General features: G+C 43.9%; 1 protein-coding gene and 1 long non-coding RNA gene across 2 annotated transcripts in view; one reads left to right on the forward strand and one right to left on the reverse strand.

The window, feature by feature from the left end:
• The window catches only part of LOC146197016 (uncharacterized), a 64,297-nt gene extending 56,278 nt beyond the window's left edge, over window positions 1–8,019 (forward strand). Inside the window, exon 5 of the long non-coding RNA XR_014706159.1 lies at window positions 7,897–8,019. This is a non-coding gene — a long non-coding RNA (uncharacterized LOC146197016). The remainder of the gene's footprint in view (window positions 1–7,896) is intronic.
• The window catches only part of LOC146197018 (uncharacterized), a 330,602-nt gene that overhangs the window by 45,386 nt on the left and 268,103 nt on the right, over window positions 1–17,113 (reverse strand). Inside the window, exons 35-60 of the mRNA XM_084598725.1 lie at window positions 16,877–16,999; window positions 15,884–16,114; window positions 14,641–14,772; window positions 14,400–14,483; window positions 14,180–14,302; window positions 9,759–13,265; window positions 8,462–8,626; window positions 7,865–8,065; window positions 7,113–7,244; window positions 6,512–6,574; window positions 6,261–6,374; window positions 5,963–6,091; window positions 5,497–5,586; window positions 5,222–5,341; window positions 5,010–5,072; window positions 4,796–4,912; window positions 4,323–4,391; window positions 4,041–4,103; window positions 3,880–3,945; window positions 3,695–3,775; window positions 2,773–2,898; window positions 2,552–2,614; window positions 1,762–2,004; window positions 1,501–1,593; window positions 582–710; window positions 396–464 (exon numbers count right to left, since the gene is read on the reverse strand). Of these exons, the coding sequence (XP_084454851.1) occupies window positions 396–464; window positions 582–710; window positions 1,501–1,593; window positions 1,762–2,004; window positions 2,552–2,614; window positions 2,773–2,898; window positions 3,695–3,775; window positions 3,880–3,945; window positions 4,041–4,103; window positions 4,323–4,391; window positions 4,796–4,912; window positions 5,010–5,072; window positions 5,222–5,341; window positions 5,497–5,586; window positions 5,963–6,091; window positions 6,261–6,374; window positions 6,512–6,574; window positions 7,113–7,244; window positions 7,865–8,065; window positions 8,462–8,626; window positions 9,759–13,265; window positions 14,180–14,302; window positions 14,400–14,483; window positions 14,641–14,772; window positions 15,884–16,114; window positions 16,877–16,999 (6,396 nt within the window). The remainder of the gene's footprint in view (window positions 1–395; window positions 465–581; window positions 711–1,500; window positions 1,594–1,761; window positions 2,005–2,551; window positions 2,615–2,772; window positions 2,899–3,694; window positions 3,776–3,879; window positions 3,946–4,040; window positions 4,104–4,322; window positions 4,392–4,795; window positions 4,913–5,009; window positions 5,073–5,221; window positions 5,342–5,496; window positions 5,587–5,962; window positions 6,092–6,260; window positions 6,375–6,511; window positions 6,575–7,112; window positions 7,245–7,864; window positions 8,066–8,461; window positions 8,627–9,758; window positions 13,266–14,179; window positions 14,303–14,399; window positions 14,484–14,640; window positions 14,773–15,883; window positions 16,115–16,876; window positions 17,000–17,113) is intronic.

Genomic DNA, 17,113 nt, shown 5'->3' on the forward strand with positions numbered 1-17,113 from the left:
CGTGCATTCTATACAACGGTGTGTTTTACACACTTTTTTTTACCGTTTTGCACAGTGTCCCCAGATGAAACACAAGCATAGCACAAACACCTTGAAAGCTTTTTAAATCTGTTTAAAACATCTTTACTGCAGCGTAAAAGCCTATATGAGAGGTATGTCTTATACAAAGGTGCATGCTAAACACCGGAAAATGTGGTAGTTAAAATTATACATGAGCATAAGCACATAAATATGTATATGTGTGCACGCAGTTAAAAAAATCAATAAAAGCAGGTTGCTTAAGCAAGAGTCACACACAATTATGCTATTGGTAGATTAGAATGTGCACACCAATACACTTTTAAAAGCCAACATTCTGAGCAGCGTTATTTCCGAAAAAAAGGATCAGAACTCACGTCTGCACCGGCGTTTCTCGCAAACCATGGGTGCTGGACAAGCCCTGTCATCGTCACAGAAGGGAGGGACTGTAACAGATGTAACATTACGCGATGTAAGTATAGCTACTGAGCCAGACACGTGACAGCTGTGCAGTAACTGTTCACAGAAGTCTACGGGGGGGGGGGGGGGGGGGGGGCACTCACTTCGAGTACATCCCTGAAGACTGTTGTAGGGCTGGCCAGTGAATCCATGCGGACAGAAGCAGTTGGGCCTGTGGTTCTCCACACGACAGATGGCGTCGGGACCACAGGTATTCGGAAGGCCACAGGGACCTGCGCATTAATGTTGACAAATCACTTTTTGCGACAAGAGAGAAAGCGTGACTTTTATCCAAGAAGCGTGCTGACACATCCATTTAGACGCATGGAGTGGAAAGAGAAAGAGTGGTGATGGGAGAGGGGAGTAAAAGCACCCAGACTCCCTTCTTTTGCAGATATGCTGTTATCAACGACTGAGGCTAATAATATGCAGGGGTGTGAGCCGGGAGGTAAGGATGTTTCGGTGTCAGAACACCCCCTGAAATTTTCTGAGCGTTCCATCTCCTATCCGCTCCTTCCTTGGGCCCTTGTTTTTTCACCCATTTGTTTTGGACCGGCGGCCGCATAAAACCTCTGTAAACCTCTGAAAAATATTTTTGGCTAGGCCACTGCTGAGATGAATTAGTGTTGGCCTGTTGCAATTATGCCTACATATATTCCATAAATCATGAGCCAATTAAGAGAGTTATCATTTTGGCATAATTGATCCAGTGTGTTTGTGTCTTTCATATCCATTACAGAGTGGCCAAAAGAGAATACGGAAGTTAAGTGGACAGAAAAAACAAATAAATAATACATGCCAACTGTGCATTCACAGCCAGTACAGGTTGTCAGTGCTGCATATACCTGTGTTGTTATACCATATGGCTTCGTTTACCACCACAAAAAATAAATAAATAAATAAATAAATAAATAAATAAATAAATAAATAAATAAATAAATAAATAAATAAATAAATGGGAACTAACTAGCCCAGCAAGCTCAAGTGTTTCACATCTAAATGCTTACTTCCGTGCACACCTACTTTTGCACATTGGTGGTCCTCCGCCATCTGAGAGACAGGCTGCAGTTGGGGGACAGTCTGAATCGCCGTTGGGGCACTCATTGGGGTGACGACCTGTTCACAGAAAGAAAAGAGAAGGATTAAATCATTAACATTCTTGCGCTAAATTATATGCGCTGCATTCTCTGCAAGCAGAGGCGTACTTTTTAATCACTGAGGCAACATGATCACAGTTTGTCAGCATTTGAAAAGCACAAATTGCGAGATGGCGCATTAACTCACATCCCGGGGCCTTGTTGGGGTTTCCGATGTGCCTCTCTGGTGGACACTCGCACGTGGCGCCCCCAAATTTGTTCTTGCAAATAGCTGTTGGATGGCACGGGTTTTGCTTCAAGCAGTAATCAATGAGCTGACAGCCGCTCACGGGGTCGCCTTCATATCCTTCTCGACAGCGGCAGATGGCAGCATGGTTCCTGGCTTCGCACACAGCATTTGGTCCACAGCCACGTCTCATTATGCACGGGTCTTTAAAAAAAAAAGAAAGAGAGAACAGAATCCACTAAAGTTTTCAGTGAATGCTTGTTTCAAAATTTTTAGATTTCTCACACTCTATATTTAAAGCAAGTTTCTATGACACCCTCATGGATGGGCCAATCCTGCCTTAAATGTCGTGACAAGGTAGAAATAGCTAGAGCACAATCGAGAAACTTGGCTCTTCTTAAAGTGTGTGTGACAAATACAACAGTTGCAGAAAAACTAATATGTCATCTTGCATAAATAATGTGAACAAAAAGTAGACTGTATATCATATGCTGCAATTTTACAGCAGCATTACACAAACCCCAGAAAATTGTATTCATGAACAGTTGTAATCACTTTTGTATGGTACCATCGAGTCAGTTTTCAAGCATGTTGACTTCATTTTTTTAAGGTAGACACAACGCCTCATCAGTTTTAATATTTTTATCAATTTATGTTCCATTTTACTTGCCTTATCAACCACTTTTCTTCTTTTACATAGTGCTCTCAACACCAAAATTATAAATGAACTCAATGCAAAGGTCGCACTTACCAACGCACTTGTGGTCACTGCATACTCTACTGGTTGGGCAGTCTTCATGTTTGAAGCAGTCAGCTGCAAGCGTACAAGGAAAACGTAAAGCACCAAGGTGAAATTAAATGCATCAAAATATTGAAAGGCCTTTCTCTCTACTTTAACTCCCATCCCTTATGGGGCGGTTCAGGTGTCCACAGAACAAGTGTGACAGTATTATTATTAGTATTATTACACACCCTTGATGCAGCCCTGTCTCTGGTCCAGTGGATCCCCGACGTATCCATCCAGGCACTGGCAGATGGCACTGTGCTTGTTTGAGATGCAGATGGCGTTTCTACCACACAGGACAGTCTCGCATGGATCTGAAATGGGCCAAGGAATATACCTTATGAGCACTGCTTATGTCACACACCAACGCTGCAGGCATGTAGAAAAATGCTGCACATGCCTAAGTTTTTAAGAAAAAAAAAAAAAGAAAAGGTGTGAAAAATAGCACCTTGAGCAGTGTGTATTTAAAAGTGGGACTAGAAAAAAAAAAGAAAGTAAAGGAGTGTCTGTCCAAACACAAAACAGCTGATTTCTCTTCTGTGCTTCACCACCTAGAAGTCAAAGAGTCACAAAGAAAATGTCTCTAAAGATGCGAAGACATTAAGCAAACCAGAAGGTTTGTTCAAAACTGAAAGTCCTCTCTTGCACGAATTTTCTCAGCAAGCTGTTATGTTATGTGCAGTTATTTCAGAACACTGCACAGCAGGTCACTTGGAATGGAAAAAAAAACTAAATAGTGAGCTAGGAAAAAAAAAAAAAAAAAAAGAAAATCATGATCATAATCTCGAGCTGCATAAAAAAAAGTGCATACAATGGCAAGATGCAACATACAAAAGGCTTAGTTCAGTAAATCAGCAAACAAATGCAGAGAAAATGGGGGCTTTGTAATGAGATACATTAGAAAGGAGATAACAACAGTGGCTAATGGCTCCTTTCTAATCAGTTTAGTATAAAGTTAGTGGTTGTATAACTCGTGACATTTTACAAATGAACTATCATGATGTACCTCAATCCTGAAACAGCCTCAAAAGAGGCTAGCAGTATGTTTGAAAATAAATAATAATAAATGAATAATAATTATGAGTGAGAGTTTCACAGCTATTCACTTACCTCCACAACTGTCATAGCCTCTGTCGCTCGATTTGCAAATCTGGTTTTCATTACACTCAGCATTGGTGAAGCATCTGTCGACTGAAAAATTAGAAGAGAGAGGGAAAAAAAAAACGTGAACATAAAAATCGATGATGAACTAAAATACGAAACTAATTGAGTTCTAAGCTGATTGCCAAACAAACCTGGTTCGCAGTTACCGGTGACACAGCGGAACTGATCGGGACAGTCACTGTTGGACCGACAAATTTCTGAAAATGAATAGCCATCGCAATTCAATGTCTGCACGTGATACATATAAAACCAGTTAGCCTTCAGAGGCCATTGTGTTCAACACAACACCCACCTCTGCACCTTCCGTCTTCACAAATTTCGTTGCTACCGCATTCTCTGTCTGACTGGCAATAGACTGAAAATGAGAAAGTGAATAAAAATTTAAGACCAAAACTCTAATAAAATGCAGCTCATATTAATCATGACGAATTCTCCTGGACAGGTTCTCCGATGTTTACAAATAAAAAAAGTTCACCTGCATAACATTACAAAGAAAGAAGATGAAAAGAAAACTGAATGGGAAAAGGAATAAAGATGTTTCATTTCGGATTTTGATAGGTGTTTATAGTGTTACCTCTACAGAGTCCCTTGTAACAGAACTCTCCAATTGGGCATCCGTCATCACTTGAGCAGGGTATGTTCTCTGTAATGAAAAAAGATAGAAACATGTAAATATTGAAGAAAAAAAAAAACCTGAACAGTGGAATAAAAACAACAACAAAGGTTTGATCTTTGACTATTGTTGTCAGATGTTCACGAACAATGCACAAAAATACAAGTACAGCATAATAGAAAAAAGAAGAGAACAGAGAAACTTGCAGTCATAAGAACACCAAAGTGCAAAAGAAGTGGCATGATTAGTAACTGGGAAAATCTTCACTTTTTTTTTCTGAGTTCACGACAGCCCTTGCTCCACTGGCTCGTACGGCAGAGTTACTTGCTTAACTATGCATGATGAATAGCAGCTAGTATAAGCGAACATACCAGTTAAGAATTGTACAAGAAGCCTAGTGCTACTGCGTGTTTGTTATTGTCAGTAACACTCACTGATGCATCCGGTGCTAGGGTTGCCACGGAAACCATCCCTGCACCTACAGATTGCCTGGTGATCTTGCGAGATGCAGATGGTGTTCACACCACACTTGGCATTGCTCTTGCAAGAGTCTGCAGAGTGGGCAAGTGAGACACAAAATGATGCGCTTCCGCATTTCAGACAATCGTGAGCTTTTACTATAAAGGGAACTTCCAAAAGGACACTCACCGACACATTTGTTTCGGATGCAGATGTCGGTGTTTCGGCACTCTTCATCCCGTGTACACTCAACTGAAAGGTAATTAGGGGTGGGGAAAGGTAAACGTGCAAACAAAGCAATTTTGAGAATTTGCTGTCTAGACAAGTTCCAAAGCATGTGACAACAGTTCAAAAGCCACGAGTCTGTGCTCACATGATGATGAGCATGTGTATGAGCTTACCCAGTTCGCATCGCTGTTTTGGGTTGCCGGTGTATCCAGGACGACAAGAGCAAACCGCCCTGTGATTAATGGTGCTGCAGTTGGCGTTGATGCCACACGTGGTTGGATCCTCGCACAGGTCTGAAATTCAAGCGTTGTAAAATATTAAGCTCAAAGAAGTGCAATGAATTCAGTCAAGATAATTTTAGGCTCATTATCGGTGCTACCTTCGGTGACCTAGATCGCCAAAAAGTGGATAGCAAAAACATTTCTTATATTCCAGAGTCATTACATACCTCTGCAGTATGGCGTTCCATTGATATCAATGCATGCAGATGTTGGGGGGCAGTCAGCATTTCCATTGTAGCATATGTTCGGATCGTGACCTACAAAGTACAAAGAAATTAATTTTCATCGTTCACAACTCCTATCGTGAGCAATTACTAGCATTACAATGCGGCTGGTTTCTAGCTTGAATGACCAGCTTGTCACATTTCATTGATGACTCGAGTGCATTAAGTGGCTCCCACATTGACTGCCTTCATTCCTATACACTTCCATCCTGTCACGCTGGTCTTATAACAAAGTTGTCCTTTGCCCAGCACACTCCTGTGTTTATTCTCGTACTTGAGGCACAGTGCTGAATTGTCACTTGTAGCACCTGCCGCAACTAAGGTTTTGCAGCAGGTGCCTTTGCTTCCACATATTCTTAAGAGCCTTTTAAAACACACAAATGCGCATAAGTTTCACCACCATACTTACATCCAACGCTTCCTTGCTTTCCATAAGCGTCGCCGATCAGGTTACTGGGGCATCGACAGATGTAGCTTCCCGGATTGTTTTCACAAATGGCAGTGTAGTGGCATGGGTGTAGTTTACACTCGTCCGTGTCTGAAGAGAATAAGAGAAAAGCACACGTTGGCTCGTGCCAATGCAGTCAAAATAACGAGTGGTGCACATCGTTATAGATGACAGTGCGTCTTTGCAGCCGCATTGTCTGCGGCAACAATAATGCTCAAAGTGCATATTGGCACGGCGACAAGTTGAGCTGTGGCCTTACCAACACAGTTCAGTCTTCCATTGTTTTCGTAGCCCAGTTTGCACTCGCAAAAGGCTTGGCGATCCTTCACCGTACAAGTACCATGAGGTCCGCACTGTACCCTGTCACAAGGACCTGCAAAGAAGACGTGCTTGACATGAACAAAAACCTGGCAAGAGCAAGACTAACAATGGCATAATGATATCAAAAGTTTCAGTTAAACGGATATGAAAAGCAAATTTTTAATATGATTAAGTTGCAAGGCTACTCACTTTCACAAACAAAATGAACACATTCTTGGTTGAGAGGGCAGTCTGTATCATGAAGGCAGTCCACTGCAAAATAAAAATGAGTGTTACTTCATTCATAAACATATCAAGCAGCCAATAACAGTTATTATATGGCTATATGATTTCATGAGGTAGTTTGAATACTTAGCATGTGTGTGCAGTACGAAAAAGGTATAAAATGTAACAAATTGGAATTCCTCTCCCCTAAAAAAAGGCACATTTATTGGATCCAGTTTGAATCTGCTTCATTCTAGGTGATTTTTATTTGGCCTGGATTGAATTTTTATGCATTCCAATAGATTGCATTTGACCATAAAAGATCATATCCTTGGCTTTAAAAATGACGTCATAAACCTACCCCAGAAAAGACACTGCATTCCTGTGCCGAAAGGCTTGCATAACCTGCCAGACTAAATCATACAGAAACTGTAACAGCTTACACCACAGTCTTTCTAGCAAAATAAACAAAAACTGCCTGCAAAATTGAGCTAAAACTTTTATGCACTACACGTAACCGGGCATCTGCTGCTGATTAAGACATTCATTTTTTTCTTTCGTGAAAAAAAAAAAAAAAAGGGCTGACCTTGAACACAACCCCTGTTCTTGTCGTAAGGGTCGCCCGTGTAGAGAGCACTTCGTGGACAAGCGCACTGCCTTTTGTGGTTCACGACAGTGCATGCTGCATTAGGGCCGCAAGGCTCTTCTTCGCAAGGATCTGCAAAAGATGAGATAATTTCTACATTTCATTCATGGAAAAGCAAATCACACATGCACACACAAAAAAAACTAAAAAGAATTGTAGGTGCCACCTTGCAGTCCCACATATCGTTAGTTGTTGCCGAGAGTTATGAGCTGAAACTGCACAAGATAAAACTAACAAAAATTAAGGAACTTAAACCTGTATTACCGGGTTAAGTGGAGAAATATGGGAGAGGCCTTCGCCCTGCAGTGGGTATAATCAGGCTGATGATGATGATGATGACTAACACTTCAAAGCACTTCTAACAAAAAGTTATTACTCGTAATTCAGAACACCAACCAATCACTTAGTCAAAAAGGAAGGCCATTTATAGTTACAAATTGATCAGTAGAATTTTTACCTGTCACTGCTCCAGGCTACCTTCAGGAGTGTAAAATTTAGTTGTCATTTTGCTGGCATCGAGACTGTGTATGAGGAAATAAGTCAATGCTGAGCAAGTGTGGTGAAGCGAGGGCTATGAGTTGTATTTTGTTCTGTAGCCGCCGGCAGGTAAGTTTAGGCGGAAGTTAACCTAGCACACAGCATATACTTCACTTGAAATTTACCACATACAAATGACCTAAAGGTACACGTACTGATGCACTTTGTCACTCCATTCTGGTCGCAGGCCGCATTGAGAGGGCAGTCAGAATCGCCTCGCGGGCATTCACCGGGATTGGTGCAGCCCGAGAAACCATCACCAATGAAGCCCTCGGGACATCGACACGCGAAGCTGCCGATGGTGTTCTCGCAGATTCCGGTCGAATGGCACGGGTTGTTCAGGCACTCATCAATATCTGAGCAAAAAAAAAAAAGGAAGACACAAAATGAGCCAGATGTCGAGCTGTTGAATGATTTAATTTATATAGTTCACATATACAAAAAAACTATGTCAAGCAGTTGAACGATGCACATTATATAGTTCTCATATGTGAAAAAATCATGAACGTTCAAGGAGCACACAACATCCACCGAGCTTCTTGCATGAGTATTCACCAAGGAAAATTGATAAATTTCTTTCTCACTATCAGTAGGAAAATGGATAAATTTCTTTCTCACTATCAGTAGAAAAATGGATAAATTTCTTTCTCACTATCAGTTATATAGTCAACTTAAGCCATTGGCTGCCGAGAGCACTAATTCTCACAGTGTCCAGCAGTGTTTATTGCACAAGAAATGGAGAACTGAATCACCTTCACAGCCGTGCTCCACCGTGTGGAATCCTGGCTTGCAAGAACAGTGATTGAGCGAGCACAGCTGGTACACCTGGCAGTCACTGTCCGACCGGCATCCAACCTGGCAGTAGCCATGGATGCAGAGCTCTCCAGCTGGGCATTCGCTGTCCTCAGAGCATGCCGCTGTAGAAGAAGAAGGAGAATGCAGTTCAGAGCATGGTTCTAGATAATGTGTAAATGGTGTGACATAAGCGCACATAGCGTTAGTGATTACAGCCTCAGTGACAAATACGAGAATAAATGAAAGAATTGCTGATCTGTGCTGTCGGAATGTCATGAAGTTGCTACCATTCTGAAACGAGCTGGCCAGGTCATTTTCCTACAGTAACACTGCCTAAAGCTTTAAAGCACTAGGAATGTCATGTGAGCTTCACCACAGGGCTTGGCAACAAGAGTGGCCTTTACATGTGCAGTGAAAGGCGAAGAAAGTCCTATACTCTGAAATTTTGGTGCTCATTAAAAAACACCAGATGCATGAAATTATCTCTCAGCTGTCAACCAAGATGAGTTCCATATGCTACAGTGCTGATATAACATGTAAAAACTTGGCTATCGATGAATTAAGATTTCTCTTTTATATGTGGTGAATACTGACGTGCCTATGTTAGATAAACTAGCATGTGAAGCACAAGACTATTACTGAAAACAAAAATAGTAAGGCATTATAATGCTCAAGCACCATCACGTAATTTTTCAGAGAGGTACTTAAACTAAAATTTTGTGCTTTTGCCTTTCTTCTAGAAATGATAGGATTGATGTCATTGATAGTGTGATACATAATGTTGATCTTAATGCAAACATTTTTATGTGCTGGCTTTTTCTACTCAGTTGTTCCAGTGCAGATTTCCAAAAGACAGGAACTCAGTGAGGCAGCAGCAGCACAGCTTGTTTATCACTTGCCTCACTGCTCCGCAGAACCCCCATACACTTTTTTCTTTCTATGTATATGCTTATCTCAACATCGTAATTTGCATATATACTACAGCACTCATTCAGCTGCCTAAGGACATTATGTAGCTGTCAATCACACCAGGGTAAACAGTAACAAGAGCCAAACCCATGTTGTAATTATTCAAGCTTTAAATCATGCATAGCACATTTGTGTCAATTCTAAACTGAGACTTATTCACAGTATTTGCATAACGAAGACTGCAAAAAGCAAAACGAAATCAAAATTTTTGTGCCTGTACTGTCTCAAATTGCCCATGCAACTGCTTGAGAATATAAAACAAATACAGAGGCCTCTCAAACTCACCCATGCAGAAGTCGTTGACACAGGCCTCTCCAATGATGCACCCGCTGCAGACAGCGCGGCACCGGTTCTCGATGCATGACAGGCCTTTGGGACAGGAGCCCGTGCACGTAACCACTGGCCTCTTGCACCCGATGATGGGCGTCGGATTTCCGGTAAGGCCTTCAGGGCAATAGCAGTTGGCTTCATGGTTGCTGACCTTGCAAATTGCATTGGGGCCACACAAGCCTTTGATCTCGCATGGGTTTTGACAGCGGTTCTGCGAGCAGGTTTCATCCAGCTGGCAGTCGCTGTTCTTTCTGCAGCCAACTTGACAGTAACCAGCACTGAGGCAGGCCTCTTTTGGTGGACAGTCTGAGTGTGAGAAGCAAGGATGGACGCAGCGGCTGTTGATGCACTTCTCGCCAGCAGCACAGTCGGATTCCCGAGTGCAGACAAGTCGGCACTGCTCGTCAACGCAGGCATAGCCAGAGGCACAGTCGTGGTCACTCAAGCACACGACAGACTCTCGGCTGCAACCCACCGCTGGATCTCCGCGGAAGTGCGACTGGCATTCACAGGTCGCTGCATGCCCTTCGGCTCGGCAGACGGTGTTCAATCCGCACTTGAAATGGTCGCAAGGGTTTTGGCACATTGGCTGACCAAGACGGTCAGGATAGCAGGCAAGATGACTGGGACAGTCACCGTTCCCGTGGGGACATGAGTTAGGGTGGCGACAGCCCTGGCGGTAAGGATCTCCAATGAAACCGTTTGTGCAGACACACTCGTAGCCACTTGGAACGTCGATGCACTTGGCTGAAGGGTGACATGGGTTGGAGTCACAGTAGTGAATTTCTTCGCACCGAACCAATGCGTCACCGGTGTAGCCGGGACGGCAGTGGCAGATGCGCTGGTGGTTCTGAGCCACACAGCCAGCATTGACTCCACAGCCGTCCACGCAAGGATCTTCACAATAAAAGTTAGGAAAGCAAGCCTTCGTTATGTGGCAGTCTTCATCCTTGAGACATTCGACCTGTTTACAGCCTTCCCGCTGGTCATAAGGGTCGCCAATGTAGAGGCCATTTGGACACGTACATTTGGGAAGGTGGTTGTCAACTACACACACAGCTCGGGGTGCACACTTGAGGAACTTGCAGCCATCCTGACACCTGCGCTCTCCATATGCTTCATCAAACTGGCAGACTTCGTTAGGGTGTGGACAGTCAGCGTGATTAATGCACTCAGGTTCTGGGATCTTCTGGCAGCCTCCTCTGCTGTTGGGGTCCCCAGTGTATCCTTCTCGGCATGTGCACCGGCCCTTGTGGTTGAACGCAATGCAGTCTGCGTCGGGGGTGCAGCTGAAGCTGATGCAAACTTCAGCACATTTCATCACGCCGATAGTGTTGGGAATGCAGGCCGACGTTGTCGGACACCCAGTGTGGTTGCGACACTCGTCATGCTCTCGTTCGACGCAGCCAAGCACATTTTCTTGGTCTCTGACAAACCCATGTCGACACTGGCATTCGTACGAGTGCGGCCTGGGAACACAGACACTGTTTTGCCCACACTTGTTAAATTGGCAGGCATCGAAACATCTCTTGCTGCCTGTGTTGTCAGTCCGACAAACATCAGTGAGCCTCCTGCAGTCTTCGTCAATCTGGCACTCATCTTTAGGCCGGCATCCATTGATGGGGTTGTCAGGATCTCCCTTGTAGTCTTGCAAGCAGTGACAAGAAGGCCGATGGTTGTGCACGCGACACACTGCATTGGGACCACACTGTTTCCTTTCGCAGGCATCAATGCATTTGCCACCGTGAGTGCACACCTCGTGAGAGGCACACTCATCATCCGAAGTGCAGCCTTCAGCAACTGGCTGAGTTGGCAAGCAAGCTATATGAGGATTGAAAGGGTCTCCGTGGGTTCCAGGAGGGCAGGCGCATTGTGCCTTGTGATGCACGCCCGTACAGTATGCATTTGGAGCGCATTTTTCGTACACGCACACAGGCACGCATTTCCTCAGGCCTGTCGTGTCCGGACGGCAAATGAGGTCTTCCCTGCAGTCCACATCAACTTGGCATTCATCGGGAATGTGGCATCCACCCAACTGTGGGTCCCCTACTAGGCCAGGCTTACAAACACACGTTGGTCTGTGATTGACTGCTTGGCAGACAGCACCCTGAGCACATATATGACCTTCGCAGGCATCGTAGCAATCATTCTTGCCATCGAATACCCTCTTGCAGACTGCAATAGATGGGCAGTCGTTGTCCCGGTAGCAGCGTTCTGGTTGGGCATAGCACCCGGTGTCTCGGTTGTATGGGTCTCCAACAAAGTTCTCCCGGCACTGACAGATTGTGATGTGGTTTTCGGTTCTGCAGACGCTGTTCTGCCCACACAGGGTGGTTGTGCAACCTGGAAGACAACTCTTGATGCCATTGCGGTCCACGGCACAGATCTCATCATCCCTGCAATCGCTGCTTGTGCGGCATTTGGGGATAGGAGTGCAGCCCTCCCGGATGTCATCAGCGAGGCCCTCAAAGCCAGGCCTGCATTCGCAGCTGGCCTTGTGATGCACCGTGATGCAATCTGCATTGGGTCCGCATCGCCTGTCCCAGCATGGATCGGTGCAGTTCCTAACGCCCGCTCGAGTCAACAAGCAAACGGCCGAATCGGGGCAGTCGTTATCGTGCTCGCACAAATGCCGCATGCAGCCTCTTCGCAGATCGTGCGGATTGCCAGCGAATCCTGGGAGACACTCGCAAGCCGCCAGGTGGTCCATAGCAATGCAGTTTGCATTTGGTCCACATTCATAGTCGAGACAGAGTTCAATGCAGTCCTTGATTCCCACAGGAGTGATCTTACATACCTCATAACCTTTGCAGTCATGGTTACTACGACAACGGTCGCGAAGTATTGGTGTGCAGCCCTGTGATGAATCACTAGGGTTCCCATTATAACCTTCCCGACATTCGCAGACAGGCCTATGAAGCCTTCCGACGCAGTGTGCGTTAGGGCCGCATCGAGTCTTGAGGCAGGTCCTTGTGCAGTTCTTAACACCTCGCGAGTCAGGAAGGCAGCGGTCACTCTCTGCGCAGTCTGCATCTTGGATGCAGGTGTCGAGCAGCGGCTGACAACCTCGAATGCGGTCATTGGGGTTACCCAGGAAGGAATCGCGGCAGACGCACGTTGGGACGTGGTTCTGTCCAATGCACTTTGCGTTCGGACCACAGGCATGTCTCAGGCAGACATCAACGCACTTGTTTCCACCTGACTGGTGCCGGCAGGCTTCGTGCACGAGGCAATCCTGGTCAACAGCACAGTCATCTGGAACCTGACAGCCTGTGCCATCGTAAATGAAGCCTGGCAGACACTCGCAAATGGCCTTGTGGTGCTCTCCAAGACAGACGGCATTTTTGCCACAGGTCTTGTCTTCACAGACGTCTCTGCATTGCTTGACTCCCTTGGTTCCAAGCTTGCACTCGAAGCGTTCACCACAGTCCCTGTTTTCCAAACACTCGTGTTGTAGTTTTGCTGCGAGATAAGAAAATTTATTTTTATTAACCAGTTCAACGACTCCTTTGCGTAAATGGAAATTAAAGAAATGTTACAGTAAGGAACATGGTATCAGAAGCAGGATAACAGCATGTTTCTGCATTAATGAAAATAATAAAAATGCAGATGAAACAAATTTAATGAGACAAACAAAAGGCATGTGACAATGAGGTGCATGACAATGACGGACATGACAATGAGAACAGCTAAGAACTTGCTGCCAAAGCGACAAAAAAGTGTGGAAAGTTAGACCCTGGCATTTTCAAACAGATTATTTAAATATGAGTGCTGCCAGAATTTTTTGTTCGACAGTGTTTTTAACTGTCTATACAACAGGTTTCTATTCTAATTAAATATATATATATATATATATATATATATATATATATATATATTATGCACACCTTATATTATTATTTGCATATATATATTATGCACACCTGGCATATTTAAATTTGAGTGAAAAAAAAATATTTATGAAACGTTTACCACTCTCAAGGCGTAATACATGCTATGTACAGCCACAGACAGATTGAAATGGACCAACTTTAACTTTGGGGCTGCTTCCTTGTGCTGCATAACAGAAATAGAGATGCTTGCTGCCTTTGTATATAACCGCACAAGCGGCATTCAATTGTGTAGGTATCAAACACCTGTTAATTTTTCCCTAGGTAACACGTCGGACGAGTCTGCCCACTTAAGTATGATGCGTATTATTCCATCCATGACTGTACACAATAAAGTCAGTAAACCAGTCATTACACTCGGTGATGTTCCTCACCAGCTAAGCCACACAGTGACTGCACAGTATTACAAAATCTCTAGGCCTGATTTGATAATTACCAGATGAAAGCGCTTGCAAAACTGACGCAATGCTGTCGTAATAGACTCACTCGTGCAGCCACGAATCAGATCGTTTGGATCGCCGTAGTATGATTCCTTGCAGATGCAGCTCGCCCTGTGGTAGATTGCTTGGCACGCAGCATTGGGACCACACTGAGTGTTGATGCAGACATCTAGACAGAAAGGAAAAAGACATTGCAGCACATTCCAATAGCAGACTGGAAAATCTCCGGACAAACCGTTACTCGACGAAAAGGTGGGGCAAGGTACCTTGGCATTTTCGAGTGTTGTCTTGGCTGACCACGCAAGCAGCATTGGGATTGCAGGCGTCGTCCGTTTCGCAGACGGTTCCAGCTGTTTCAAAAAAGGGTCAGATGCACATTGTTAATAAGCCTCATTACAAGGATGCTGAATTGCCAAAGCTTAAACTTAGATTAGTAAATAACTTCTAAACACAGACATCGAAGGTTGGGAAGCAATTCGACTCGGTAATGGATTGACATCCACTCGCCTCTTGGTGGCGTGCAGCCAATATCCAAGTCACCGGGGTCACCCTGGAATCCTACCAGGCACTGGCATACACCAACCCTGTTCTCCACTGTGCAGGCTGCATTCGGGCCGCACACCCGGTCTTCGCAGGGGCCTGGAGAATTTGTCAGTATTTTGGTGAACAATTGCAGAACAAGACATGAAACTGTTTCCACACAAGTGTCTAGGCGATTAAACCCTATACCGCTGCTGCCAGAAAAATCTTTACAAATATCTGGAACTAGGTGAAAGACAAAATTATTAGGTATCCAGTAGCGTGCCTACTACAAGAATAAAGCTGGCTTATCAGTTGTCGAGTAGAGTGTTCAGAAAAGCCACTATCAGATTATTTTTACAGCACGATGCTTGCAGACTAACTCTATGCAGTTGCATGATAACAGACAAGTGAACCAAGCAAGTTCTTAACACTTTTCTGTAAGTAGCATATGGAGTAAAAGTCACACAACCATACAAAAGCAATATTCAAGGGGGTTAACAGTTTCGGCGAAATAATGTACCAAATTTTTAATGCAGCATGCTGCAGAATTTGCTGGTGAAAAGAATGACACATGTTGTCTTATGAGTTTTGAAATGAAGTGAAAAAAGACCAAATGAAAATGCCAAGAACACACCACGATTTTGTTGAAAATCCAAATGATTCCAGTTCAATCCAATTTGTCTCAGCTGTGTTATTGAATGCTCTTATTGGATGTTTCCAATTAGAAATACATATATCAACTGAATACATACAATAGATGCAATAAGTACTCTACTCCCACCACAACTGTCACGAGGTGCTCCACATGTGTGTTGTGGAACTTACACACTGCTGACCCAAAATGCATGGACAGATAAGAAGGAAAGAGCATACTAGAAATGCTGATATTTTGAAAGTGCAGCTGTTTTTCAGCGAATCTAGACAGCTCTGATGGCTAAGAGTTTCATGGCTGCATAGCCCCATTATAAAATTAGTGTTTGCGTCAAAGATGACTTTGCATTTTTTAGCATATGTACAAGAGGTATGCCATCTAAATGATGGTGACAAACAAGCTTATAACTCAGATAATTGATTTCACTGTATTACTTTCAGTGTGTTTTGCCAACAACCTCAGGCTGCTTCTTGTCCAGAACCCTTGCACTGATAAGGTGAGTGCCAATTGAAGGTTATGCCAGGGTTTCTGAACTTCCGAACTAGCTCTGGTTGCTGAGAGGAGGCCTTCACTCACGTATGCAATGTCGGCGGTTGTCAATGCCTGGTACGCAAGCGCCCAGAGGTCCACAGTCATGATCTGTGTTGCAGACGACCGGTGGGATGGGGGGAGTGAACGTAGTGGGTGGAATGGGGGGCTGTCCATCACCGCCAGGATGTGGAAGAACTGGCGGTGGGGGCACATCACCGCCACCGCCTCCGGGAACGGGAGGGACCCCAGGTATCACTGTGCCTGGTCCCTGAGGTGCTGCACAAATAACCGTAAAATAACTTGTTAAGATTTCACTCTGAAAGCAATGTATTTTGTTTACACTCATGCCTTTTGTGATGATACATAGAAATTTGAAACTGGACACTGCAGCGGCAACTTCGAATCTCTCTGCATGTGAGCACGAAGATTAAAAACACTGTATGTATTATAGAAATGCTTACTGTCTGTAATTTTGCTTGAGATGTGCGTGGTAACGCTACTTATTATATAATATCCTTTTCAACAAACAACAAAAAAGAAAATATGAGCTTAGCATTACTTTTAGTTCTTAAATAGTATATATGTGCAACAGATACCTGGAATAGAACATCTAATACTATTATTTCTGACACCCATGATGAAGTCATACATACCTTGTCTCAATTTGGAGTACAAAAAGGCAGCATGAAACAGAGAATTATTGTCTTGCATACAAATTCAAATCCCATGACAAATGCATTGAAGCAGTTTATACAGTCATGCTGCCACTTTTGGCATGTTTACTACTTCATGGTGTAATTAAACAAACTAAGAGGTGTAAAAATGCAATCCTAATTATTTTAATGATTCCAATAGCTTAATAACAAAAGTTCAGAGCTGAGCTCTTCCCATAATACTTAGTTCTATAATACACAGGCTTCTAGCGAATTACAATCAATGTATTACAATATTCAACATCATACAGTTTCACACATAGTCATGCATAGGACATAAATATAACACCAAGGCCAGTAAATCAGTAGTGCAAAGAAAACTTACTGCAAGCAAACAGTGGGTTTCCAATCATTCCTTGTGGGCAGATGCACTTGAAGCTGCCGAAGGTGTTGATACAGCTTGCATCAGTGCCACAAACACTGCCAGTTCCGAGGCACTCGTTGATGTCTGGAACAGCCATGAATAGGATATGGTTGTGAACAATGCTGCTATGAGAACAATGGCCTGCTACAGTTTCCTATTCAGCAACACAACTGTAATGCTGTTTGCAGAATTTGGGCA

Source organism: Amblyomma maculatum, chromosome 3, assembly GCF_055883805.1.
Source record: "Amblyomma maculatum isolate TAMU_Amacu chromosome 3, ASM5588380v1, whole genome shotgun sequence".
Classification (NCBI taxonomy): Eukaryota; Metazoa; Arthropoda; class Arachnida; order Ixodida; family Ixodidae; genus Amblyomma; species Amblyomma maculatum.